This window comes from Pseudomyrmex gracilis, unplaced genomic scaffold (assembly GCF_002006095.1).
Source record: "Pseudomyrmex gracilis isolate BER0280 unplaced genomic scaffold, ASM200609v1 scaffold_132, whole genome shotgun sequence".
Classification (NCBI taxonomy): Eukaryota; Metazoa; Arthropoda; class Insecta; order Hymenoptera; family Formicidae; genus Pseudomyrmex; species Pseudomyrmex gracilis.
Genome location: NW_018020716.1, coordinates 66,142 through 93,626, shown reverse-complemented (window position 1 = coordinate 93,626; position 27,485 = coordinate 66,142). Strand labels below are relative to the sequence as shown.

General features: G+C 39.7%; 7 protein-coding genes across 12 annotated transcripts; 4 read left to right on the top strand and 3 right to left on the bottom strand.

Moving 5' to 3' along the window:
• Nucleotides 1-981: 981 nt before the first annotated feature.
• LOC109856723 (dual specificity mitogen-activated protein kinase kinase 1) lies at nucleotides 982-8,969 on the bottom strand. The gene is made up of 8 exons (XM_020432309.1): nucleotides 8,215-8,969; nucleotides 7,819-8,050; nucleotides 7,588-7,700; nucleotides 7,376-7,487; nucleotides 3,666-3,842; nucleotides 3,233-3,446; nucleotides 2,985-3,151; nucleotides 982-2,356 (listed from the first exon to the last, which is right to left on the bottom strand). Exons 1-8 carry the CDS (start codon nucleotides 8,340-8,342, stop codon nucleotides 2,240-2,242), a joined length of 1,260 nt encoding a protein of 419 aa, XP_020287898.1. The 5' UTR covers nucleotides 8,343-8,969; the 3' UTR covers nucleotides 982-2,239.
• On the top strand, nucleotides 4,029-7,369 carry LOC109856722 (sodium/potassium-transporting ATPase subunit alpha-like). The gene has a single exon (XM_020432308.1). It carries the CDS (start codon nucleotides 4,029-4,031, stop codon nucleotides 7,113-7,115), a length of 3,087 nt encoding a protein of 1,028 aa, XP_020287897.1. The 3' UTR covers nucleotides 7,116-7,369.
• Nucleotides 8,970-9,546: 577 nt separating the features above from the next.
• On the top strand, nucleotides 9,547-11,110 carry LOC109856716 (coiled-coil domain-containing protein 25). 2 transcript variants are annotated; one of them, XM_020432301.1, is made up of 5 exons: nucleotides 9,547-9,828; nucleotides 9,992-10,039; nucleotides 10,121-10,212; nucleotides 10,297-10,679; nucleotides 10,769-11,110. In XM_020432301.1, exons 1-5 carry the CDS (start codon nucleotides 9,804-9,806, stop codon nucleotides 10,809-10,811), a joined length of 591 nt encoding a protein of 196 aa, XP_020287890.1. In that variant the 5' UTR covers nucleotides 9,547-9,803; the 3' UTR covers nucleotides 10,812-11,110. The 2 variants fall into 2 exon arrangements, with proteins under 2 accessions (XP_020287890.1, XP_020287889.1); XM_020432300.1 differs by having other exon boundaries at nucleotides 9,548-9,828; nucleotides 10,777-11,110.
• A 92-nt stretch (nucleotides 11,111-11,202) lies between these two features.
• Nucleotides 11,203-13,585, bottom strand: LOC109856713 (queuine tRNA-ribosyltransferase catalytic subunit). The gene is made up of 7 exons (XM_020432293.1): nucleotides 13,227-13,585; nucleotides 12,908-12,997; nucleotides 12,582-12,735; nucleotides 12,349-12,481; nucleotides 12,080-12,241; nucleotides 11,759-11,927; nucleotides 11,203-11,684 (listed from the first exon to the last, which is right to left on the bottom strand). Exons 1-7 carry the CDS (start codon nucleotides 13,425-13,427, stop codon nucleotides 11,340-11,342), a joined length of 1,254 nt encoding a protein of 417 aa, XP_020287882.1. The 5' UTR covers nucleotides 13,428-13,585; the 3' UTR covers nucleotides 11,203-11,339.
• A 139-nt stretch (nucleotides 13,586-13,724) lies between these two features.
• Nucleotides 13,725-16,094, top strand: LOC109856717. Its single transcript, XM_020432302.1, has 3 exons — nucleotides 13,725-14,543; nucleotides 14,634-14,729; nucleotides 14,922-16,094. The coding sequence occupies exons 1-3, from the start codon at nucleotides 14,087-14,089 to the stop codon at nucleotides 14,969-14,971; spliced, it is 603 nt and encodes a 200-aa protein (XP_020287891.1). The 5' UTR covers nucleotides 13,725-14,086; the 3' UTR covers nucleotides 14,972-16,094.
• Nucleotides 16,095-16,148: 54 nt separating this feature from the next.
• Nucleotides 16,149-18,615, bottom strand: LOC109856714 (UPF0565 protein C2orf69 homolog). 4 transcript variants are annotated; one of them, XM_020432294.1, is made up of 6 exons: nucleotides 18,407-18,615; nucleotides 17,431-17,565; nucleotides 17,124-17,251; nucleotides 16,876-17,038; nucleotides 16,470-16,713; nucleotides 16,149-16,371 (listed from the first exon to the last, which is right to left on the bottom strand). In XM_020432294.1, exons 1-6 carry the CDS (start codon nucleotides 18,518-18,520, stop codon nucleotides 16,169-16,171), a joined length of 987 nt encoding a protein of 328 aa, XP_020287883.1. In that variant the 5' UTR covers nucleotides 18,521-18,615; the 3' UTR covers nucleotides 16,149-16,168. The 4 variants fall into 4 exon arrangements, with proteins under 4 accessions (XP_020287883.1, XP_020287886.1, XP_020287884.1 ...); XM_020432297.1 differs by having other exon boundaries at nucleotides 18,429-18,505; XM_020432295.1 differs by lacking the exon at nucleotides 18,407-18,615 and adding an exon at nucleotides 17,696-17,832.
• LOC109856715 (thiamin pyrophosphokinase 1) lies at nucleotides 18,463-20,506 on the top strand. 2 transcript variants are annotated; one of them, XM_020432298.1, is made up of 5 exons: nucleotides 18,463-18,631; nucleotides 18,736-18,998; nucleotides 19,089-19,193; nucleotides 19,375-19,537; nucleotides 19,666-20,506. In XM_020432298.1, the coding sequence occupies exons 1-5, from the start codon at nucleotides 18,484-18,486 to the stop codon at nucleotides 19,806-19,808; spliced, it is 822 nt and encodes a 273-aa protein (XP_020287887.1). In that variant the 5' UTR covers nucleotides 18,463-18,483; the 3' UTR covers nucleotides 19,809-20,506. The 2 variants fall into 2 exon arrangements, with proteins under 2 accessions (XP_020287887.1, XP_020287888.1); XM_020432299.1 differs by having other exon boundaries at nucleotides 19,375-19,550; nucleotides 19,666-19,752.
• Nucleotides 20,507-27,485: the final 6,979 nt, after the last annotated feature.

The window sequence follows — 27,485 nt, the reverse complement described above, 5'->3', positions numbered from 1 at the left end:
TTGCCGATGAGTTGTTGGGAACTTGCTGTTATTATATTTTGAAAACTGTTGCTGGCAAGAACATACTGAAAAGAGGATACACCCTTTTGTTACATTGCTGAAAACATATGAGTAATATTTGTGGCAAGTTGCCAACAACTTGCACTCAGTTGGCTATCTGGGAATGCATATACATATATATATGTACGTATACAAATATATGTGTGTGTGTGTATACAATTTGAATTGTTTTATTAACTTCCACACAAATAATAACAATATAGTCTCATCTAAGTACTATAAAATTAAATGCTCGTTTTTTTTTTTTTTTATATATATTACAATCCTATATATTCTACTTTTTTAAATTGAAAAACTCAAAGTTTTTTACTTTGATTCTTAAGTACCTATTTCATACGTCTCTCTCTTCTTCTAAATAAGACAAAGCAGTTTTTAATCAAATTGCACTTTATAAAACCTGCAAAAAACGATCGAGCGTGTATGATCAAACACAAAACAATGAATCCTTTTGCTGTCGGTTTTGATAAACGTTCTTTTGTGTGTGTTTGTCCCCTTTTACTATTATTATTCTTATTACATTATATTGTTGTTTGTCAATAAAATATAGAAACTGTGTGCGCGAGATACTTTTTTACTTCGCTCTATTAATATCTTACTATAAAATTGTACATGCGTTTTAGAGTTTAAACTAATAATACAAAAAAATCTATACAGATTTAGTTCTCGTCGCATTTAAAACTAAGAAAAAGTATCAAAGCATTCTTTGTTCATTTACACATACACACACCTACACAAACGCGTGCGTGCACACGTTCACACACACACATACACACACACACACACACACACACAGCAAAAGGATTTATAAATTCAAGTACTATCTACTAAATGTATATATAAACGTAGTTTAAATCATGTACAAAATACTTGATCATTGTTTACGTACGGCCGCGATTGTGAAGAAATCTTTTTTTTTTTTACAAATCCGTTGATCCGAGAAATTATTTACCACCGCCAATTTTATCATCTATATCTTTTTTGCTATAATAGGAAAGAAGATAACAGTTTTATATGCTATGAATGTAAACAATGATGAAATGCTTTTTCCGTCTACATAATGACATAATATGTAAATCTATGAGAAGCGAGCGCGCGCGCGCATTGTGCGTACAAATTTATAATTGGAATCTGAAGTATCTAAATCGCGTATCGTAAAAAACGATTTTTTACGAACAAGATAAATTGTCATATACACGCTGTTAAATTATATGAAGGAACTTTGGATTCATCGTGTGCGTGTAAACACGATGAAACAATTGAAGTTGAGTTACAAAGTTGTGTGTTAGAAATCGCAGCCATACGTTAATATAAAAAGTTTAATATGACAAGAGTGTAAATTTGTTTGTTTTTTTTTTTTTTTGATCGTGCAAATAACAACGCTTCTATGGATGTCAGGTACAAATGTTATATACTCGATCTCTAGTTAAATTTTCTTAAATTGTAAATTACACACACATGCTCGTATTTGAGTATCCTAAATATCGTATCACGGGGGAACACAATTCTTGTTTCATAACTGTTTTCTCTAACGATAAACTTATAATCCAATACTTGATATCATCTTACATACTTTAAACATAAGGCATAAGACGAAGAATACACACAAGGAAAACTTTGTAAAAATTAATAAATTTGGCACAGTGGCGTATTTATGTGTAAAGTTACTTTGGACGACAAGAACACATCTTGCACCAAGCGAATGAAAAATTGGGACAGAATGCAATTCTCGTCCGTGCGAATTAGTTAGAAATACACTTATACGCGTACACATCCGTGCGCGACGTGATACTTTGGAAATTCTTTTGAAACATTTTTAATGTTTAATCGATTCGCCTCTTCCCCTCCCCCCCTCGTAAAACCAAGAAAACAACCGAGATATAGAGATGATTCGAAACAATTTTTTTTAATCTTAACTGTGCCTTACAACTACGTTCAAATCCCTGTAATCTCGAATCACTCACAGTGGTTCTCACACAGTCAAGTCGTAACACTCATTCAATAGATCTGATGCCCATCGAATTCCGATTTATATATCAGCTTTCGCAAATAGACACATGACGATAGAAAAAGAGGATAACGCCACCGTTTGATGGAATGGAAACTTAAATAACTAATAAGTGACTTAGGAGTAGGAGCTAACACGAATATATGTAGTCAAGTATGTAAGAGTTACATTTATTCAGGACTGCACGCTCGATAAGTGTGTCGGCGTGGTCGGTTGCAAATCCATTGTACGGCACACCCATCCGGCAAAATCAACGTTCTCCGATTCCGCTTTCTTTATCCACTCGTGATTCTAAAATACAGAAACACGCGACGGCGGATTTATACACAGTAAAAAATCGTGCGTCAAAATGTAGAACTTTTCTTGTGTTACGACGTTTTGATTATTACTTCAATGTAAAATTAACATAATACTGATATGTTATTATTTTTTTAATCTTTTCACGTGTTAAATTTATGTTAACTTCACAAATTAACATTTTTTGCATGTCATTTAAAAATGGAATATTGTTTAAGTGCTTTTAACACAATAATTTCAATTAATCTAGATGTCTCAAAGTCAATTTAACATACAAAAAAAATTTTAAAAATCTGTGGCCACATTGTACAAACTAAAATGTTTTATTAACATTTCTTACGAGTTACTGTAACTACTGTTTTATGTAATTTTAATTATTTTATATGTTATTTTTACATCACGCTTACAGTCAAAATAACAAATATAAATGTAAAGTATTGTGTCAATTATTTAACTTTACTAGTTTGTCAATAAGTGACTCACAACGAATAAGTTGTTTTAACTTACAATTTAGAGTGGACCTCCTGGGACATGCAAAAAATGTTAAAATTAACATTTTTTTTTTTACTGTGTAGTTATAAGCTTAACCGATAAATAATTTTTTTTCTAGACCGCGACGTACCATTAACATTTTCAAAGTTGCCCTCTCGGCTGGATTTTTCTTCAAGCATCGATCAACGAAATCTGTGAAAGCGTCACTGAATATTCCAGGTGGCAATTTTGGCGGTGGCTCGTTGACTATGTATTCCAGCAGCTCGAACACCGCCATAGGCCTTGGACTACTTGCATCTATTGAGATTTGATTAATTTGTTTGATTAACAACAACTTTGTCTTTCTTGCAATTTTTTAATTTACGCGTAAATACTGACTGTGTCCCGGTGACTGTGTTGGGGTGGACTGCGCGTTGTTGGTCGTTACAGTCTCCGCGGTCGGTTGTGCCGCCGGAGAACTGAATATGGAAGCTATGGTCTTTTCGTCCGGTGGTGGAATAGGATACATACCTATCGCCATTTCCACGAGCGACAATCCGAGTGACCAGATGTCACTTTGCACTGTGTAATGTGTTCCCTGAAGTCTCTCGGGCTGCGATTCAACATTTATCCCTTTTTCTCAAACATACGGCGTAAATGTGCACGTGAAGTTGCACCGGTAGACAAGAATAAATCTTAACAATGTGAAAGGTGCAACTTCCAAAGGCAATTTACAGAGACACTTTTACCGTCTGTGGCCGCTCGCGCGTATCACACGCGCGCACCGAAAAAAAAGAAAACGGAATATCTAATTCTCACTTTATTCGCTTACCGACATGTAACTCCGTGTGCCGACGAACGAATTGGCCATCGAGTCTATCAGTTGCCCGGAGACACCGAAGTCGCAGATTTTGATCTCACCCGCGCTATTAACTAGAATATTGCTCGGTTTAACGTCTCGGTGCATTATAGCGTGTTTGTCACGTAAGTAGCTCAAGCCTTTCAAAACCTGTCGAGAAACAATTGAAACAAATTTACATTCAAAGAGTTGGCAACGAAACAATCGTTCGAAATGTCGCATATGAATATAGAAGAAAGAGATCGTGCGAAGTTGCATATTTCCACGTAGAAACATTAAGCGAGATTGATTTTGTAAAAACTTCTTCTTTCAAAAAAAAAAAAAAAAAAAAAAAAGATGCAGGCAAGCGAAGATCTCTCTTCGAACACGCACGCCAATCCCCATGGACAGCTGCCGTCGCGCGCATCCTCACATATACACGTGCAAAAAAAGAAACTGACTCAGGAGGAAATACAAGAACTGCATCAAGAGCTCGAGACTGTCGATCATTTGCTGGACCTGGAAACTCTGTGCCACAAACTGCACACGAACCCGACGACCGGTTTGACGGAGGAACAGGCTCGTGACGTCTTTTTTCGAGACGGACCGAACGCCCTGTCCCCGCCCAAAATTACTCCCGAATATCTCAAATTCCTCAAGTGCATGTTTCACGGATTCGCCGCCTTGCTTTGGGTCTGTGCGATCATGTGCTTTATTTTATACGGCGTCACTCGCTTCGTCGAGGAGCCGGACGTCGGTATCGCGTGGTTAGGAATAATCATCGTTCTCATATGCATAACCTCGGGTATATTTGCTTACATGCAAGAGACGAAGACTTCGCGAGTGATGGAGTCGTTCGAGAAGATGATACCCACTTTCGCGACGGTGATTCGCGACGGTGTGAAGAAGCAAATAGCCACGGAGGAGGTGGTCCTGGGCGACTTGATAGAGATTAAACTGGGTGACAAGATACCAGCCGACATGAGAATAATCGAATGCCACGGGCTCAGGGTTGAAAACTCGAGCATCACCGGCGAGAGCGAACCGGTGGCGCGCACGGATTATCCCACCGATCGAAATCCCGTAGAATCCGCCAATTTGGCGTTCTCCACGTCGTTCGCTGTGGCGGGCCACGGCAAGGGTATTGCAATCGCTACGGGCGATCGCACGATGATAGGTCGTCTCGCCGGTCTCACTTCTCAACTCGTCAAAATCGAAACGCCGATCGCTAAGGAGATCAGACATTTCGTCGAGATCATCACAATTGTCGCGCTCCTTTGCGGTCTGGTTTTCTTCGGATTGTCGTTGCTGGTTGAACCGAACGTCGTAATGGCGTTTATATATCTGCTTGGAATAATCATCGCCAATGTGCCGGAAGTATTGTTGGTGACTGTGACAACGGTGTTAACGTTGACAGCTCAGAGAATGGCGGAGAAGAATTGTCTGGTGAAGAATCTGGAAGCGGTCGAGACTCTGGGCTCCGCGTCCACGATCTGCTCCGACAAAACGGGCACTCTCACGCAGAACAAGATGACCGTGGCCAATCTGTGGTTCGGTCATTCCAGATACAATTTTCCACCGGGCGCGAGAATCGGCGTTGAGAAGGATCTGCTGATGGAAAAACCCGCTTTCAACACGATGCTAAAAGTCGCTACTCTTTGTTTACGCGCCGAATACGTTGCCGAGTCTCTCGCGCTGCCCATTAACGAGCGCAAGGTGATCGGCGACGCGTCCGAGACTGGCATTCTCAATTTTTGCGAGCACATTCATCCCACGCAGAGATTTCGCGATGCTTATCCGAAGGTCGCCGAAATCCCGTTCAGTTCCGTCAGCAAGTATCACATGTCGATTCATCGGGACGCCGATGGCTACACGATGATAATGAAAGGCGCTCCGGAAGTGATATTGGATAATTGCACGACGATATTGACGACGGAAGGCGAGATAAAAGACATGACCGCCAACGATCACGCGATATCTCGTCGAGCCTGTTTGGAACTGGGTTATCTCGGCGAACGCGTAATAGCGTATTGCGATCTTCATCTGCCCGCGAGACAATACGGACCGGATTACAAGTTCAATATCGAGACCTACAATTTTCCTACGAAGGGATACAGATTCGTGGGACTGGTGAGTCTGCAAGATCCACCGAGACCCGGTGTACTCGAGGCGGTACAGAAATGTCGCAACGCCGGCATCAAGGTGATAATGGTGACGGGAGATCATCCTGTGACAGCAATGGCAATCGCCAAGAAAGTTGGTATCATAAGCGAGAGCCATCAGACTCGATACGAGAGAACCATCTTGCTGAATAAATCTTACACGCAGATAACCGAATCGCTCGCGGAAACCGGCGCGACAATCGTAACCGGCAGCGAATTGAGAAACATGAGCGCGAACGAGCTGGACAACGTAATACGTCGTTACGAGGAGATAGTTTTCGCGAGAACATCGCCGCAACAAAAACTGTTGATTGTTGAGAGCTGTCAACGACTGGGCGAGATCGTGGCCGTGACCGGCGACGGTGTAAACGATTCGCCGGCGTTGCGCAAGGCCGACATAGGCGTCGCGATGGGCATCGCCGGTTCGGACGTGGCCAAGAACGCGGCGGATATGATACTCATGGACGACAACTTCGCCTCGATTGTGACCGGCGTCGAGGAGGGCCGCATAATATTCGACAATCTAAAAAAATCAATTGCGTACACGTTAACGTCTAGCGTGCCAGAGATGATACCGATGTTGAGCAGTCTGGTGTTTGGAATTCCTTTACCTCTGGTCATCGAATTGGTCATCTGCATCGACGTGGGCACCGATCTGGTTCCCGCCATCGCTCTGGCTTATGAGAAAGCCGAGTCGGACATAATGCGCCGAGCGCCAAGAAATCCTCAGTACGACAAACTGGTGAACAAACGTCTGATATCCGTTACTTACGGACAAATAGGAATGACGCAATCGTTTGCCGGTTTCTACACCTACTTCATGGTGCTCATGATGAACGGGTTCATGCCCAAAGATCTGATAGGTTTGCGAAGAGACTGGGAGAATCCGTCCATCAACGATCTTCAAGATTCTTGGGGACAAACGTGGAGTTACGAGAACAGAAAGAATCTATTGATGGAAGCGCAGAGCGGATACTTCCTTTCCATTGTTATCACGCAAATGATAGATCTGGTTATGTGCAAAACCAGACGCAATTCGATCTTTCAACAAGGAATGACCAACTGGATGGTCAACTTCTCATTCATCTTCGAAGCGGTTCTAACGGGCATTTTACTCTACATTCCGAGCACCGAATACGTGCTAAAAACTATGCCGCTGAAAGCTTATTGGTACTGGCCCTGCTTGCCGCTTGGACTGTTTCTTTGGGTTTACGATGAACTCAGACGTTTGTGCATTCGTTACTTTCCAGGTGGATTTATGGAAAGGGAAACGTATTATTGAAACGTTGCCTATCCAATATTTTCCCTGATTTCATCACGTTGAAAAAGATTTGTCCAATATGCACCAATTGCACGTTATCAGTAAGTTTTTTACACGTGTTTCTCTGCACGGAATTTATTTTACACATGTATTATCGCGATTGTAGCGTTAGATCATAGAGATCATTCATGTTAGATTACAGATTGTGAAAAAATTTCAAAGTTTCTTCTTCTCTTTCTTCTTCTTATTCATAATTGTTGATAATAAAAATTTTGACTTACAGCAGATGTAATTATACCTAGGATGTTTTCGGGTATTCGTCCTGCTTTTTTCAGTATCAAGTCTAACGATCCACCGTCCATGTATTCCATACATATGCTAATCTCTCCGTCACTGTAATTTATACAATCGCGCATAGAATTCAAATTTATGTTTTATATACGAACATATTTACTAAAAATAATTTAAAAAATCGAAAAAAGTTATAAGATACCTGTAAAAAGCGCCGTAAAATCCAACTATGTGCGCAAAGTTACATTCATGAAGCACTTTTAATTCTCTGATTATTTGTTTCTTAATGGCTGGTTTTACTTCCAAGTGTATTAGCTAAGAAAATGAAGCAAAAATAGTGAATGTCTCTTATAAATATCCTAAGAAGTATACGATAATTAAGATGTGTGTTTATATAAAAACATTAAGAGTAATTATTAAATAAAATATTGACCTTTCTTGCCATTATGAGGCCGTACTTTTTGTGCCTGACTTTCATAACAACCCCACCATTGCCAGCGCCCAATTCGCCTAACTTTTCAAAATCCTCATCGCACAGTTCTCCAACCTTGTCTTTCTGTACTAAAAAGTTCTCTAATCGTTTTCGTTGCTCCTCGTCCATTGTCATCTCTAATTCTTCTAATTCCTCTTGGATGGCATCTATGCCCAATTTGGTTTTTGCATCGCTACAATGAAACACAACAGTTTCGAAGTTTGTTTTTATAAATCATAAAAAAAACAAAAGAATTATAACAAAAACTAATATACTAATATAGTAGAGTGCAACTGTTGGAAACATTATGTAATTTGAATTTAAATTAGATTAAAATTCATCAGTTCGTCTACTTACTCTGGTATCACTGACGGTTCTGAGTACGTGGACAGAGATGTGACCGTTTTCGGCGATGGCGATTGCTGCGGTACTGGTTCTATCGGGCCGGATGGTAGTTTTAGGTTGAGTTTGTTCAACTTTGACATTTGGTACTCAGTGTTTAAAAACGTGTTCGAGACGAATATAAATTTATATTGATAGATTATCCAACTGATACAACTACCAGTGCGCACCAGCAAGTCATAAGATATTCTCAATCGTTCTTTTATCTTTGCGTCTCGCAACTTTTAGACCGGGATGTAACAATTAACACTTTACTGGAATACGTCGAAGAGACTATCCGCAATTTTTTCGAACAAATAATTCGCTGCACTTGTCGCGTATAAATTTTTTTTTTCCGCGAATACACAAAGAAACGTTCGTTCGAGACACTCGCACGTACACGCCGTGTAGTAGAGAACAAGAAGACGAGCTGTCAAAGTGTGTGTCCTTGCACTTCTTCCAGTCCAGTTAACTATCGAATCGAAGTATCAGTAAACTGTCTCCGATTCCTGAATATTCCATTCTTTGAGAAATGTTTTTTTTTTTTTTTTATTACGTGACGATATTAACCAGCACACTCGTCAAAAATTACGGCGAAGCAACGAAGAATGAACGAGAACTTATTGCAACTTATTGTTGCTCGCACAACCAATCAGACAGGTTATGAAAGGCGCAGGTTCCCGCGCATGTGTACTGATCTCGCAAATCCTGACTGGCTCCAGAGAGAAGAGTGAGACTGGCCAGGTTCGTAAGAGAATGTGTAATAACTTTTCCGCCCCGTAAACTAGCGCATGTCAACGTGGGTGGTACACATTGGAACTACGCAGCCAGTTTACGAGCGACATGTCGGTGCGACATGTCCGCAGCGTGCGGTTCTATTCCGTGCTATGTGCGCGAGTTTAAATAATCACTTTCTTTAAGGTTTCACAATTCGCGGTTAACTCGAATTAACGGAAGCCCAACTTGCTGAACTCGGCGTAACGCATCTTTTCTTCCTAAATATGAACTGTGATTGGTTAGAGAAGATTTGACAAAGAAGATTGAACGCGTTAAACCGAGCTCAGCAAGTCGAACTTCGGTTAATTCGAGTTAACCGCGAATTGTGAAACCGGGTCTAAAGTGTGTTGGCAGTTCTACTTATCGACAGTAAAGTGGATCTAGCACGGACTCTAACCGAGATACAATTTTATCGTACGCGACTGAAAGTGGAACTCGTTTCGTAGTTCGTGAGTTCCACGCAAAATGGAACCCGGCGCTGAAAGTAGCGGCTGGAAACCGTCGTAAAAAAAAAAACAACAATGGCGTGGCCGCTCTCAGCAGCTCTCAGTCTTCTCTCTGACGAAAGACGTCGTAACCGCGGTAACGCGTACGGCTAGGTTAAGGTTAGGTTTTTCGCTCAAATCAACCAATTGCGAGTAAACAAGAGCAAGAATTTGACCGAACCTCCCAACGACATCGAAGTGAACTCGTCATTGCTTGTTATCAGCAATACAAATAAAAACGTTCTTGATGACCTATTGTCTTTTTGCTGCGCACACGTGGTTTTATCAAAATTCTTCTCAACAATGGTTTATTACTTCATAAGCGAGGGTAAGGTCGAAACTTGATTACATTTTATATTTACTTATATTAACTAAAGATATTTTGCGTACGTACGTATATTGATAATTGCGTATTGCAATTAATTTTAAATCTTGGTTATCACCGAGAGGTTAGACGAGTATTCTAACGATTGCTAAATCTTGAATTGCAGTGGTGCAACCACCCATTACATTGTTTATGGGAGCTGACAAGTTTGAAAGTAAGTAGAGAAAATACTGAAGGGGTATTCATCGGGGTAAATAAGATTACACACATTATATATTTTAAATTATTATTTTAGATGAAGATCTTATCAGATGGGGCTGGCCCGAAGATGTGTGGTTTCACGTTGATAAATACTCTTCCGCTCACGTCTACCTTCGACTCAGACATGTGAGTCTAATTGAAGATACTTAGTTGATGATATAATATAAAAGAAAACCTGCGCACAAAATATTTCTTTTTCAACATTTACAGGGTCAAACAATAGATGACATTCCTAGTACGGTGTTGGAAGATGCCGCACAATTGGTGAAGGCGAACAGCATTGAGGGAAACAAAACAAATGATGTTGATGTGGTTTACACAATGTGGTCGAATTTGAAAAAGACACAAGGCATGGAAGTTGGTCAGGTTGGTTTTCACAAAGACAAGGATGTTCGCAAGATTCGCGTTGCCAAGCGCATAAATGCCATTATAAATCGTTTAACGAAGACGAAACGTTCGGAAGAAGTGAACTTCAGAGCCGAGAGAGAAGAGAGAGATAGAAATGAACGCGAGGACAAAAAGAAACTTCTAAAGGAGCAGAAAAAGTTGGAAAAGATGGAAGAGAAGCGTTGCAAAGAAGAGGCAGAGATTAGGTAAACATTATGATTCCTAATACTTTGTTTGTTTTTTTTTTGTTTTTTTTTTTTTCTATTACAGTTTGATAAATACAGAGCAATTAAAGTTTTTCAGGAGTTACACTTCTCTATTTAATTCATCCAACATGACTTTGAACACAGAAATGAGTGGCTACGATTCGGACGACTTCATGTGATGAAATTAATATTATTTGCACCCGCGATACGTGCCTAATTCTCTACTGTTTCCCTCAAAGTAGAAAGAGAAAAAATTCCAAGTAAGAGGTATAAGGCTTGTAAAGTATCTCTTTTAATGATTATTTTGTTTTCTATTATTTAAGTACTGCAGTATTAGGCAAATTTTACTATCATCTATATCGATGTGTATGTGGTCCCTGTAATAGAAGATCGAAGATTCTCTCAATCAAAATTAAAAAAAAAAAAAAAAATAAAACATTGCTTAGGTGCTCTTTAGACCAAGTCTGCGTCATATTTGTTGTGTAAAATAGCAACGCACGTGGTCGCAAATTTATCTACACATACATAAGATCGCATAAATACTTATTATATCACACGTATTGATGTGCAGTACGCAATAAAAATAAAATTTATAAAGAGAAATCTTTACAAAATACCAAACAAATTTTCACAAAAAATTGTGCTTTCGAAACGTCGGTTTTACAATAAGCTAATATTGACCGCTTTCAAAGCGTTGATTATCCACGTTGGATAGTCTTTGTCAGGATAAACTGTTAGCATGTAGTTCTGTACAAATTTAGAAAACCTTTGCTCTTTTATACTGTTTCTAATATCTCGCATGAGCCTCATTTGAAACGCGATATTATGAACAGTTAAGAGATGACACGATATCGTTTCCACAGTAGCGATGTGATGCAGATAAGCGCGCGTGTAGGTCTTACAGGTCATGCAGTCGCATGTTTCGTCTATTGGTCTCAAGTCCTTCTTATATTGCGCCTGCTTCAAGTTAAGCTGTCCCGTTTTCACCAGTCCGCAGCCAAATCTCTGAAAATGTTATTTCAAAAAAATTCCACATTTTATTAAGAAAAACTCTAATGTGTGCTGTAAAAGATACTCACGGCTGTTCTGGTCGGAAACACACAATCGAACATATCGATTCCTAACGCGCAGCATACAATTAGATCCACCGCGAATCCAACACCCATGAGATATCGCGGTTTATTCTTCGGAAGGATGTCAGTCGACAAATGGACCATTCTCCAAAACTCGTCTTTACTCTCACCGCCACTGAAATCCGGTAAGAATCGTTAAAAATAGAAATCACGTAGTAGATCACGCACAATTTTGGCATCTCTATTTATGTGTTATATAATATAGATTTTTATTTCTTGTTTGAATTTGTTATATTGTTAGAGTAAGTAATCCTTGATGATTTGTACCTCAGACCTCCCACAGCAAATCCGTTCACTTCTCGCTTAGTCAGTTGGCGCGCGCACTCGGCTCGTAATTCGGGATTCAGACCACCCTGCACAATTGGAAATATACTTTGTTCGCTAGGTCTTTCGTGTGCCGACAAACAACGGTCCATCCAGCGTATTGTTCTGAAACGATTTGTATTGTAGATAGTGTTTGGTAAAAAAAAATTTAGGAGATTACTTTTAAATATGTATTATTATTTGAAAAGAGATATTTAAAAGTTGTGTTATACCTATGCATCGCCTCTTCAACTCTTGGCCCGGTCAAGGTGCTTTTGACTACATCGTCGAGTTGCATTATTATGTCAGCGCCAATCGCATTTTGAATTTGAATAGAATGTTCAGGCGTTAACATACACTCGGATTCTGCGGAACGTTGTATTGTATACAGGTTTATTGTATGTAAGCTGTATCTATCTGTTTAAACTGATGTCTGAAAATATATGTTTGACTGTGCATAGCGTACCGTTGTATGGCGATTTGAATTTGACACCTTCTTCCGTTATTTCAGCTAATTCCAACAACGAAACCATTTGAAAACCACCGGAGTCTGTTAGCAGGGCTCTCTTCCAGTTCATGAATTTGTGCAAACCCCCAGCTTTGCGTAGAATATCCGCGCCCTAGAATAACGTGCGAACTCGTCAGAATGAGATTGATTAAAAAGTGAAATCTTGGTGTTGTTTAATTTTACCGACGTAAACCCAAAGCTCTTGTGTTATATAACTTTGATTGTGAAACTGCTCTCTAAATTAATTATGACAGTTTTTCCAATGCACAATATTCTGTTCTTACAGGTCTGTTTCCAAGATGATAGGTATTGCCAAGAATGATCTGGCAGTCCAGTTGCTCCAATTGCTGGGGTAACAACCCTTTCAAAGTTCCCTGTAACAACATTTATAGAATATTTGTTAATTAAAAGTAAAGTGATTTGTATAAACTTTATGTGTAAAGTTATGCAAATTGAACTTTGATCGTGTGTATAGACAACGTAAAAGTTTATCATTTAAAATAAACAAATTTCTCCGTAGGGAAAGAGAGACGAACACTTTTCTTACAAGTCACCCTGTATATATCTTCGGCAGAAGTGTGAAAAAAAAAAAAATTTACAAACCTGAGTTCCTACTGGCATGAACACCGGCGTGTCCACGTGGTGATGAACGAGCGTCATTCTGCCAGTTCTCGCTTTTGTAGTTTGACATTCGGCCAATATTTCGAAACTCAACGGTGTTTTCTTCTGACTTGCCATTTTAATTGGCGATCTGTTAAATGCTATATCTACCGCTGCACAATACAACTTGTGCAAAAATCTCATAGAGAAAGAATAAACAATTACATATATGTCTATATATTATTTTTTATTTACTCAATTCTGTGCAAATTGTTTTTTTCTTCTTGGACAAAACTTAACGTGCTCTGTTAAGCCAATTACACCGCGTCTTTAAAAAAAAACATTCGTTCTTACTCCTGTAAACATTGACACTGTGTGTGTCTCTTCCATTTAATTCTGGAACAAGTAAGAGGTTACGTTTTCCAGCTACACGTGGTTCGTTGTAGCTGCACTTGTTCGGTCCGTGTGTGCACTTATAGCGAAGATTTTTTTATCGAACACCCTGTGTACGGTGCGTGTTTGCATAAATAAAGCTGTCCGCGTCCCAACACGAAGACGCGGTTGGAAAAACATGCAAATTGCGAAACAGCTGTTGGTATGCGTACACATCCGATTTAGCGGCGAGTCCGGCAAGATCAACATTGCACAAAGTACAACATGATAGTCTCGTATCGGATGTTCGGTGTTTTGTTGACATACGAGACGTTGTGCAACGACGTCGTGTGCTCGTGTCAGGATCCACTTTGTGACAACCGACGAAGGTAATGCGCGTCAATTAGCAAGAACCAACAAGAGGCTAAAGACGCGTTAAATTAGAAAGAAGAAGAAAGGAGACAAACGAAGAGGTCGATCAGCCGGTAGATATGAAAGCCATAGTGTCCAAGGTACGTTGGTTCCTGCGAAAGCGAATCAAGTATCTGCTGTTGATCGTTTCTGCGATTTTCGTGATCAATCAGCTTCAATTGAGCACGAAGCTGAATCGGCAGAATGTGGGCAAACTGATAATCGGCTCGCTGCGAGACACTCATCGCGTGATCGTCGGCAAGAAGACATCCAAGTGGAACCAGCCGCAACACTCGAAGCTCGTGCGCGACAAAAACGGCCGAACCGTGTCGTTGCGCGGCACGCGGGACCAAGATATCGTCAAGTATCTTCCCAATGTCAACGGGAAATTCATTTGTTTCTCCACGAAGAACGAGATAGACTTTGTGAAAATCAACGACGATTACTGCGACTGTCCGGACGGCAGCGACGAACCAGGCACCAATGCGTGCAACAACGGTATCTTCTATTGTGAAACGAGTTTTAAGAAATCAGCAGGTATATCGTGCAACTCTGGATTTTATGTTCTTGTAATATTTATGTTAATTAAGAATTATAGGATGTACAACAATTCGTGTTACATTGCAGTAAAAATACCGTCCTACAAGGTCAATGATGGATTCTGTGACTGTTGCGACGGTTCGGACGAATGGGCCGAAGCCCTAGTGTTGTATGAAGTCAAAGGTAATGGTTGATTAAAATCTGATCTACTTTATTTATATTAAAATTAAGAAATATATAATTTTATATAGAATAATAATTATATAATTATTTAATGTAATTATTAAAGAATACCTTTTTTATGAATATTTTTTAATACTTTGGAACGTGTTGCGTATCTTTTTGCCACTGAAATTTGTTATTTGTGTGTTACAGAATCAGGAAGTGTAGTTTTTCACGGAATTAAATGTCCGAACAAATGTTAATGAGAACAGAAAGTTATTAATTAGATTGAAACAAAGTGCTGTTATTTTTTGTGTACAGACTTGTATGTCAACAAAGACAGCAACAACCAAATATAAGTAATAGGTAAGAATTATCTAATCACACGTGTTTTTAGAATTTTACGAAAATTATAACAATTCGAGCGGTAGAGAATGTTTTAGAACGCGCGCGAAACAAAGTTTGCAAAGTTAAAATCACACTTATCATATGTAAAAATTCAATTAACTATTTTATTAGAAGAAAATTAATTTTTTAACACTCTGTTATATCAGTTCAAGTTTTTTCTCTATTTTATTTTTTGCATATAAATATTTCTAAGCAAACAGTTGTATGGAGATAGTATAACAGACATTTTTTTTTAAACCGGCGTACGCACATAGTATATTATTTATCAAAAATACCTTGAAGAGTAACAGTGAGTATGTAATACAGTTATATGCGAGAAGACAGAATTCTTCGCATGTACATAACGAGATTTCTTTTAACGTTATTTTATTTATATATTAGATAGATCTTTAATTTTCTATAATATATATTAGATAGATCCTTAAAATTTTCTATAATATATATCAAATTTAATCTCAGTTGTTTGCTTTAGAATATGTTGCTACTAAATGCGATATTAATAGAAACTACAAAAATAAAAAGAATATTGAAATAAGAATTTCTATGAAAATATAGTATAAATATATATAGTAATATTTTTATGCGTAATACTGTACATAACACATCACATTTTACTTAATAACTGGTTGCTACTTATTAACTAGATTAAGAGTATTTATAGTTGGAACAAAATAGTCTCGCGATGTAAGAGCACCGAATATAAGTCAATGTTTCTCATAACGTAATTTCCTTAACACTAGCGTAGAGCAGTCTTCCTTCACATTAGAATCCAAGCAGAGAGCGTGTTGCAATTGTGCATACGACGATAATTATCTAGTTATTTATATCGCGAGACTATACATACGTACACAAATTGCGGAAATATTCGATTACACAACCTCTAAGTAAATTATTTTGTATAATTTATATAAAATACACTCTTCTCAATTAAATAAAAATGTTACGATCTGTTGCTCAATATATCAATTTCAAGATCAATTGAACCAGACGTTTAATTGGTAAATTTAAGAGATAGATATAGAGAAAGGAGGTGTAAGTTTTTTTTTTTTTTTTTATCCTACGTTACTCTTAACTTCCGTAAGAACGTTGAAGTGTGATGACAAACTTCGCTCCCTATCGGCGAAATGTAAGGTCCGTTGTACGGGAACTCCCAACTTTTTCAAAGTCGCGTTAAACCCACCTTCTTCCGCGTGAATCCACGGCCGATGAAAGTCCTGCATTTGATACGGGGTGACGTGTACGTGAGCGTCTATTCCTGTTCAGAAATACAAAAATGTAAAACATTTTTAATATCAAAAAACACTTGCGTACATAAATTTTTTCCAAATATTTGTCTGTCTCGGATTATCTTACTTAATTTGGCGAAAGATCGTAATATATTTTGATCCGTAATCCACGTGTTTTTCGAACCGTTGTGCCCGCCATCCAGCCACCACATATCTTTGATAAGTTTGATAAAATTCCTCGTATTGCCGTCGGTGTTCGGATTCTCGTCGTAATAATGAAATTCGTAAAGAAATTGATTCAAAACCGCGCAACCCTTGCTGAAACCCATTAGGCTCACATTTGTTGTTTCAATATTAAAATCGTCGATGTCCTAAAAACCAATATTGAGAAATTTTGTTACGTGCTCTCTTGATATCTCAAGTAGTCTAAATATGTCGGAACGTTTGTTAAATAAAAAGACAAATTGTCATACACACGTTAAACAAAAATAACGTAAATCTCAATCAATTGCATTATTATTATCTTTTGGTACCTCTTCCAGGTTTAATGTTTTAACACGTTCCAAGCAACAAAGGAGAAGTTCTTTCGTGTGTTTCAACGCTTTGTGCATGGGACAAAATGAGGGTGTGCCGTATTTGTCTCCCGGAACAAAGTTGTCGAAACAACTGAACACCGCGTGCTTGGTTATTGTCATTCTGGAAAAAAAGAGAGAAAAACAATTTTTCTAGTTAAGAGAATTTGTGTGTTATTGTACCGAGATGAATTTATTTTGCGTCTTACCTGGATGGGCGAACCACAAATATATGACATTTAGGAAACTGTTTTGAGAGCATGATTGCCGTGTTGTCCAGACTCCACTTGACGTATTCTTTACTGTCTGGATGTTTTTCCATATTTATTTGAATATCCTACGATAATTAAACGTGAGAAATTTATAAACAATCAGATGTGTTTTCACGACAGTTGGCAAGTATGAGAAAAATGAGAGAATACACGGATACAAATTATTGCGATTGATAATATAAACCACCACCAGTGATTAATAACCACCACGCTTGGTCTCACTTGGTTCTTGGTTCTCACGTACTTGGACGTCGCCGCCAAAGAACACGAGGATGTCGCGTGTAGGCTGCGACATCGGCAGCGTGTAAAGCACGTCGTTGCATCTGCCCGGAACGCCAGGTATATTTTTCCACATCCAAATTCTCGAACCCATCGATCGCTGTTTGGCAAACAAAACAATGTTGGAATTTTATACGGAAAAAAAAAATCTAACACGCGTTGATCAGCGCACAAAAATTTTATACGCTCGTCAATCGCGATACAAAAGATGTTAACGAGGAATATCATACGCGCTGTAAACGCGGCAGAGCGGTCGAATTACAACATACTCAGTGGCGCAATTTTCCGCAAACGATGGAAGAAGGTGAGGTGCAGATTCTGCACTGCAGAAACATATGATCGATAGCGACGCGTGCGTACGAGAGGAAATCCACCACCCACCCACGTGCGAGAGAGAACTTGTCTCTCGCACGAAGACCACCAACGCGAATTCGACTTTCGATCAATTTGATTTTTTTTCTAAATCGAGTGGCGAATTCGCACAATTTTTTTTAAATGAAAGGAGCGGGGTGAGTCATTCAAGCGTTTGGTTTCTGTCAAAAATAGATTTATTAGTTTTCTTTTTCCGTCGTGTATCAAACACAGTTTTTTTTTATGTATTGAAGACACGGAACCGTCAAACTTCGTCCAACTGTCTTTCGCGCAACTTGACGGACGTAGCGAAGAGATGCGAGATCGAGCGTTTGTTTGCGATGCGCGAAACTTCGAACGTCAACAGCGCGTTTTTCTCCCAACGCCGCTTCAAAATTGAATTTCCGCTCAAGGTCAAACAACGATTACGTAAGAGAACGAACGCAGGCAGAAGAGAGCTTAGAATAGACACTGCTTCTCTCTCTCTCTCTATCTCTTCTTCCTTTATATCATTTGCTTCTCATATAACGATAAAAAGCCTGTGCGACAAATGCCGCAAAACCGATGTCGCACATTACGTAAACACATGCCTTCGAAATTCTTTTTCTTAACCTCAATCTGCGGATTACGTCGATTTTAGTCACGTTGCGTCGTCCGAATCCGCGGGATGCAACCGGAATCATCGCAGCGCAACGAAACGTCATGGGATCCGATCAATGTGTTTCATCATGGCACGCAATGCAAATACGCGATTGTCGTGCTGAACTGTCCGATATATTGGAAGCACAGCGTGTTGCTGCAACTCTGGCAAAACGGTGAGTCTCACACCCGACGGTTGAAGAAACGGTTTTATCGATAGAACTTCCGCAAGAGCGATGTAATTTTTACGTGTTTAATTTACGTAGCTGTTTGTAACCAGCTCAAATCACCGTTACCGTGGACGGCGGGACCCACAGATGGCTCAGATACTTGGAGGAGCAAGAGATAGATCTGATCAGTGGCGAACACGAGCAATACGTGCCCGGTCTCATTACGGGGGATTTGGATAGTTGTTCGCACGCGCTTCTGAACAAGCTGAGAAATATGGGATCTGTTGTCGTACAGACACCTGATCAAGATAACACAGATTACACCAAAGCCCTGCTGCAAGTCGGACATTACGCCAAGACAAGAAATCTAGAGGTGATTGTTGAAAGTTTTTTGTATTTTTCGTGAAGTATGTATTTTTTTTTTTTTGAATGTTGTAAAGAAAAACAGTATTGTGTTTGACAGTTGGATGAAATATACGTGCTTGCAGAAACGTCGGGGAGATTTGATCATATCATTGGCAATATCAATACCTTGTACAAATGTGATAAGCTTGTGGGTGATATAAAGGTGATGTGTCACAAGTGTGTTTATTTCCTTCTTTGTTTTGAAAACAATTTTATAATTTGAGATATACGATTGTCTTTAATTGAGAATTCTTGAATTTCCAGTGTGTTTAGAAAAACAAAGCTGTGTGTGTGTGTGTGCACGTGTTGTCGTCAAATATCTTTAGAACAAAATAATTTTACAGGTGATACAATTTGCGAGAAATTCTTTAACGTGGATTTTAAGACCCGGTTTGCACAAGATACGTATACCGGAAATTCTGGTGCAGCAACAATCTTGGTGCGGTTTACTGCCGTTTGGATGTCCAGCTAGTCGCATAACAACGACTGGTTTGAAATGGAATTTAAGTATGTTTCTCGTGTATGTTTCTCTCTTGCGTTTTTTCTCCGCTTGAAGACAAAATCGTCCTTGAACGGGTTAATCTTTGGTATGTGACGTATTGTGACGATTCAACGTGCTCTTTTTAACGTTCCAGATAACGGAACTATGGAGTTCGGCGGGTTAGTAAGTACTTCGAACACGTATAGCAATTCCGAAGTAACCGTGGATACGGACACGCCAATAATCTGGACTATGGGCATAGAACCTCTCGGAGAGATGAATAACGGAACGTCGTAACATTATTGTTATCAAAATAGCACACACAAATGTTTGTCGCACGCGGGACACGGGTTTTAAATTTAAAAAGAAATGCTCAACACCGAGATATTTAAAGTACGTTTGGATAAACGATGAGACAAAGTTGGGAAAGTATTTCTCTTGCTTTGAATTTGTCAAACACTTAATCTTCGGTAATCTAACTACTGATTTTGTGTACTTATGTAACAATTTTACGTATACAAAAGCGAGAAACGATGTTTTAGCCGTTTAGTTGTTCCTTCCAAAAAAAACTTACAACTTTAATTTAAAGTATCACGTTAAGTCCAGTTGTAATCCCAGTGCAAATTGTAACGCTGTCAGCATAAGTACATTTGTGAAGTTACATATATTTTTTATAGACAGATTTTATCGTTCACGTTACACATTTAACAGAGTACAAACTGTATGCGTAATAAAAGTATTTAATTTTTTCTCATAATGTGACTTGATAGTATCACGCGCGTTATGTGCGCGTTTGTTATCGCGCAGCGCATTTACCAGCCAAGTCTCGAATATGTGCGTAGTTGTGATGTTATACACATTCCTTTAGACCGATATTAGTTGAGATGAATATAAATTGCAGCTTGTAACGTTAGATTTCCGATTGATATTGACGGATCCACCGAAACCAAAGCTACGACGAGGCCACATGACAACTTAATGATTAATTAAAACACACAGTGTATATAATTTTACGATTTAAATTCGAAATAGAAAATCTATATATTTGATAAAAAAAAAAAAAAAACAAGTGTTCTCAATTTTTCTGCGACAGAGGTTTCTGTTTCACAGACGATTATTGTATCACTTTTTTTTTTTTTCTTTTTTTTTTTATCGCGTGCCATTTCGGCATAAAGTTTACACAATCTCGAATATTAAACAAACGTGTCTTACGTCTGATGTTTCCGAGATGATTCAACGAAATATATTTATAATCGCGTTATAACCGCCTCGGATATTCGGGGGCGATACGCGTGGCTCGCGTGCTAGCCGCGGACGCTGTGGAATCGGAGCGTACGACGGCGGTGGCGATCAGCTGTCGCGTATGTTTACATTCATCGGCGAGTATCGGGCGACGAAGGGAGACCGGCGCGTGGTGGGGCCGCCGCGACCACCGTCCACCAGTTTCTTTCGGCTCGTCGCGTTGCTCGGTTCGCGTAATTCACGAGTGCTTTATCGGCGCTTATCACGAAAAAAAACGCGTCTCGCGGCGAGTCTCGAGCAAATGCCAGGGCGCACCTTGCTGTTTTTTTCAGAAAAGGGTAAGCCTGTGTGTGATATGCGACCGATAACAAGTTTCAGCACGTGCGACAATCTGTTATGTGATGATGATGCACAGCTGAAAAAATGATAACTTTTTTTTTAAAAAAAAAAAAAGATGCAATTTGTTTAACGATGAACTCATTTGTCAGCGGTTGTTCTTCGCGATATAATAAAGTGCGTTTTATGTGAATTTGCGTTAGAGAATTTGTGATAAGAGAAGAATATTTGTGCGCAGAAAAATGACAAACTCGATAAAATTTTTGTACAACAAATTTATTTTGCAAAAGACAGTAATCGCGCGCAAATAATGACGAGAGTTTATTTGCAACAGAGACAAATACTTCAAACGATTACATAAATGTTGCCAAGAAGTGATTGAAATAAAACCGAACTCGCGCTCAAGTGTCAGAATTTCGAAATGATGCAAGTTGACAATTTCTATAACTCGAAAAGTTTTCTTGGAAACAAAACAAAACAAAACAAAACAAAAATAAAAACATAAATAAAAACAATTCCAGCTTCGAGCTTCGAACGCAATCGACCGTTGCAATCCGACCGGGGAGTTTCGATTGTCGCAAAACGCAAAATACACTTTTCGCGCTCCGTTAAGCCAAGACTTTTGGCGGACAAATAGTCCCGAGCTTGGCTCCGGGTGCCGTGCCTCGAGCTACGAAAATGGTGTCAGACACCGAGTGTAAATAACCTTATGAACGTAAGAATAGACATAGACGTACGAGACGAATCGGGTTTATGTATCTCTCTTGCTTTGCGCTCCGAAGGAAAGTCTTGCTCTCCCGGTCGCACGGGATTCTGATTTAAATCGGCGGGGGTTTGAGGCTCGTCAAAATTTGAATACCGCCGTGTTTGCTTCAAGTTGCGACACTCGTCATCGACTAACGAATATTTTTTTTTTTTTTTTGTTTTTTTAACAAAGCGAGAAGCACGGCACAAGAATTTGTTTTTAACTAACACAATTGACGTGAATTATTTATAAATATTGCAAATGTTCAGTTTTGTAATCTTTCGCGCGAATCACACGTTAACGGAAAGATGTGTCGTTGTGTGCGGCGCGACGTTGAACTCAAGGAAAAGTGAACGCGAAAATTTTAGAATTACGACGGTCTCGGCGCGAATTACCGCGCGTAAATCCAGCGTTAAATACCACAAGGCGCAAGGACTCGAAACGATCGCGCGCACAACACAGATCTTAAATTCCGCAACGTGAGAGCAACCGGAGAGCGCGACGCTCCGCCGCCGGGATCTTATTTTACCGCGTTCAGCTGCGGTGGCGTTAATCTTTTATGATGCCTGTCCTACGCACCTAGTCCGATTTTGCGCGAGCCAAGCTAAATAATTGGCAAGACGCCTTTTGATTATTCGAATTTTTGTTTCAATCAAGCGAACACCGCACGATACCGCGTTTTTTTTTTCTCGTATATACGCAAGTTTGGTTTTGCACCGACACGATGTGCGATTTAAATCGTAAAAGAAAATGTTAATACGTTTATTACTCCGTTCCACTTTTACAATGACGCTAAATTTAACGCGAATCCACCTGTTTTATCTCTCAACGACGCCGAGTGTGTGTGTGTATGTGTGTGTGTGTGTGATGCGCGAAGATAAAAATCACCGCAGCGTAAAAAAAAAAAAAAACAAATCAAATATCACATATTTGTCGCGAAATAGATCGTGGGACAGGATGTCTCTCTAGTGTAAAAAATTCTCGGGATTCGTGGAAGAACACTTTTGCGCGTATAACATCTTTTCCCCGATATCCCCGACGGATATCTCGCGAATGTGTGAAAACGACGTGATACTATTCGTAGTACCGAGCGACTCGTGTCAAAAGTCGCACATGCATCTTGTATAAATAGCGTTGCGCGACTAGATCGGGCCAAACAACGAAGCTCGTTCTAGTGATAGATCTCTTGGTCTCACGGTGTCACGACGGAGAGATATACGTGTGTAAATATAAGCGCGTTATCTATATCTAGAAAATACTACGGGAACTGTTTGAGGGATCGAGCGCTGGTGTAATAATGGCGCCTGGTAAAAAAAAAAAAAGAAGACACAACCTTCGATCAATTCCACGTGGCGCGACCCCGTCACTTTTGTTACACGCCCGACAACAAGTCGGATATAAATAAAGTCGTCTCGACGATATCGATTTTCCTTGCGCACGCGAAGGGTCCGGAATCGAAGGAGTGTGTTGTCGGCTCCATCACGGAAATTGTAATCGATATCGATTTGCGGAGTTGAGAAAAATTTATATCCGTGAGGTCGCGCGCGTTGTGTTATTATTGCGCTCGTGTACCACCCGGTGTGTTTACACACATTATCAACGTTAATGTGAGCGCCGACTTTTAATAATCGAAATTACGATTTCAAGAGATATACGCCGCTCGGCGTCGTCGTCTCCGCGTCGCGCTCGAGTTATAATTCAGCTAATTCGAAATCGATTTTCCACTCGAGTGTCGACTGTCACCGGATTCCCCTCTCTACCATCGCGATTCTCGAGTTACGTGTCTCTTGTGTCTTTTAATTTCTGCCGCTCAAAGTAAAATTTACTTTTGTGTGGAATTTAAAGGGGGAAGAAAATTAATTGTCGTTTTCTTTCCTCAGTTTTTTTTGTTGTAAAAAATGCTACGTTTCAATTGTCAACAATTCGAAAACTGTTGATCCCGAAGAAGAGTTGATTCGAAATTTATTTTAACAAAATTCGAAGAGTTTAAAGGATCGTCCCGTCTCTGACCCGTCTGAGAGTCGCATTACGCGGTTTTCTACGCGACCGCGAGGTGAGGTAATCGAACGATCCGTAGACAATTTTGTTGTGTGCGTGTGTGTGTGTGTGTGTGTACGCGCAATGTACATAACTCTCCCGGTTGAGAGTAAAAGTTCGATGCCCCTGTCGGCTAGGTCTATACCACCTATCTGCCTAGTTTAGCTTGACTACGTCCTTTTCTTTCTCCAGCGGTTTATTCGCTCTCTCTCTCTCTCTCTCTCTTGTACCCCCCTACGCGCTTGAACTTGATGCTCGCACGACGATTCTGTATTTAGAAACAAACCTCTAAAATATTTCTCGAATCTCTATTGAACCTCCTCTTTCTTTCTCTCTATCTCGCAAAGCGACGAGTTTTCTCGAAAGTAAACGACCAAGTGGAATAATTTATTACCGCGAAGGTGAAACGAATGTCGGACAGTTTATATCGAAATGCGAGAAGTTGGTTATCGAGTCAGTGCGATTTGGTTATATTCCGCGTCTTCTTCTCGTACCAGACGTAATAAAGTTACGTGACTCGCGCGTGATAAGATTCCTCCGCGCTCTCTCTCTCTCTCTCTCTCTCTTTCTCTCGTCTCGCTTTTTGACGAGATCATCTTTCATCTCCTCATTATCGCTCTTCCTCTTCCCTGATTGTTTACAAGATATTGATATATGCTTCATCTAGTAACTTCGGAATAAGTCACACTCTCTCTCGACTGTTTTATCTCAAGGCCTAGTGTGTGTGTATGTGTGTTTCCGAAGAAGTGGTTATACGCGATTCTTACGCGCGTCGGTACGGCGCGAGTTGGCGCGATTATGTACATCGGCGGACGTGAGGTTTATTTGCAAATGCGAATTGTTTGGCTTTGCGCGCGCTATATCGCGCGGAACACACACGCACACGCACACGCACACACACACACACACACGATAATTCCGTCAATACCGGAGATCCGCGCCTTCGGGATCGTAAAACGGAAAACCGCCGGTAATTGCGCCCCGCGGCCACATTCTGTTAATGAGAAGGTTGTGCAAATAGATATGAGATCTCCAATTAACCCGAATTGCGCGCGGAAAGCGCGCAATTTTCCCCCGTTTCGGAGAAGCTCCGAGAAACTCCGTGGAAACTTCGGTTTAATTAACCGGAGACAAATATCTCGAACGTCGAATTTTGGAATTAACGGAAAAAAAATATTTCCAAAAAATAAAAAAAAAAATATATATTTCTATCGCGTACTCGACGTATGTTTGATCGCCAAGTGTCGACAAGTTTGTTATTTTGTTTAGACACGTTTTCATTGAGGAAACAGATAAAATTAGCCAGAAAGTTCGCACGCACTTCGCAAAGAGAGAGAGAGAAAGATACGAGATTTATTTAGTTATTAGCAGAACACAGTTCGTACACGCGGTGTGTGTGTACAGAGTGTGTATGTTATATTTCACGCGCGCGCGATTTCTTCGCGGACTCATCTTTTATGAGATGAGCTTCTCTCTTTTGTAAGCGCGCAACCTCCTTTGTCGCAATTTCGCCCGGCAGATGGTTCGCCGCGTGGCGTTATTAGGGTCACTCAATGACTGATTGATATCCAAGGTTCTTTATAACGCTTCAGACATTTCAAACTTGTAACTCGACGGAGGTCTTCTTCTTTCGCCAGTTCGCTCTCGACGTTGCTCAATTTGGTGCGCGATTGATATGCGACGCGCGATCCCGCTCGCGCGATCTGAAAATCGATTTGAGTCTGGAGAAAGGGGACAAGGATGAGAAAAATGATAAATCACTCTCCCTTCATCTTTAAAGCGAGATCGAATTAAAGCAATTAATTCAAATAACGTCAACGAATTAATGATTTTAACGAGGCAAATATTCGACGATAGCGTCGCGCACGTGAAAAAAGTAGCTTTGTTCGTTAAAAAAAAATAAAAAAAACACCCTTGCAATGATTATACCCTGCTATTACTCTCTCAGACGCGATAATTACGATACGATTGCGTGTTTTGCGTGTGGCGTTTACGTATTATACCACAGAGAGAGAGCGCCTTCGAGGCAAATGCGAAAAACCGCGAACGATAATCGTTCGCGGTGCTGGCACACAACCCGTATGTGTATTCAGTATTTTAAATACTATTATAAACACAGTTATACATTGATGTTGCTCAATTCGTTAAGCAATAATACGCAAGACACACACGTGTGTAACACACTCTCTCCGCGACGCACGCACACGCTACTGCGTAGTTGCAATTTATTCGAAACGGTTCGTCACACACACGTAAATCAACACTTTTAGAGAGTTGTATCTCTATTTCATGGACAGACACCGTGTGTGCGTCCAAAACAGTTACGTAAATTACGCGATAGTGCCGTGTAACAGCGTAATGTAATACATCGTTTTATCACGTCATAAAATACAAAGGCGATAGAATTTTTTGCTTAAATATAACACACGTTATTTTGAAGCAATTTTGAAACCGTAACGACCTTGAGCGAATGAATAAAATACTCTATATATCGAAAATACATGAAAACAACGTAGTACGTGTAAGTCTACGCGCGTACTTTTTAAAACAAGGTTTGAAAAATTTCCACGTTTGTGTTCTACCGTTTTACTGAGGCCTCTTGTGAAGTAAAGAAGCCTTCCAAAAATTGCATCTCATGCGCGTTATGAACACGGATGCGGGTTTTAATTTAAGTCAAATGGGTTTCAGCAGCAGTACTCTCACTAAACGATCATGGAATACTCTGCTCCCCTAAGACAAGGACGGTCGTTATCGCACGCGCTCGGCTTTATATACCTTTCTCGTGATTTTCTACTCACGAGAAAATCTGCCATCTAGTGGCAGACGTGGCAACTTGAGAAATACAAACGTGCAAGAGATATTGAAAAAGTATTTGTTTATTGTACGCGATTTTGGTTCGTTCCACAACCGGTTGAGCGCGCGCTAAACGGTGCGCGAACAACGCAGAAATGCGACAATTGCGAGTAATTTAATTTGCGAAGAGCTAGTAATTCAAACAAAATTAAAGAAACGTGCAAACAAAATTTACAACGATGTGAAATTTGTGTTTTTCCATTTGTGCGCGCGCGTGTGTTCAATTACGAAGTCATGAAAAAATAAACAGAAATTTTTATGGAACGTATATCGAAGTCTGAAGGGAATCTGACGGATCATTTTTAATAAAGCGATAAAAAATAAGATATCTTGTTAAAAGTTACCCTTTGTTACGTGGGAGCTAAGGCGAGTAGTATCAAAAAGATGATTCGATATTTTTCTCGAGTGTTGTTCACAAAAGCAAAAAGCTTTCGCAAAATTTTATATCTTAAACGAACTTTCTTGTAACATATATCGCAAATCTGAATTTACATTAAAACATTTACATTAAATTGGAGAATAATAACGGATATTTTTCCAAAGAGTCAATTATTTGTTTATATTCGAGATACGAGAAATATATAATCGGTAACATTTTTAATTAGCAATAATTTCCTTTTGTGTCCGGATATTAATTGTACTTTGTTTGTTTTTTTTTATTTACGATTGTCAGATCGAAATTTACGCGCGCACACTTATTTCTCATCGCTCTTACTAAACAATCGATCGTGCGATAAGATTGTCGATGTGTAAACGTCGTT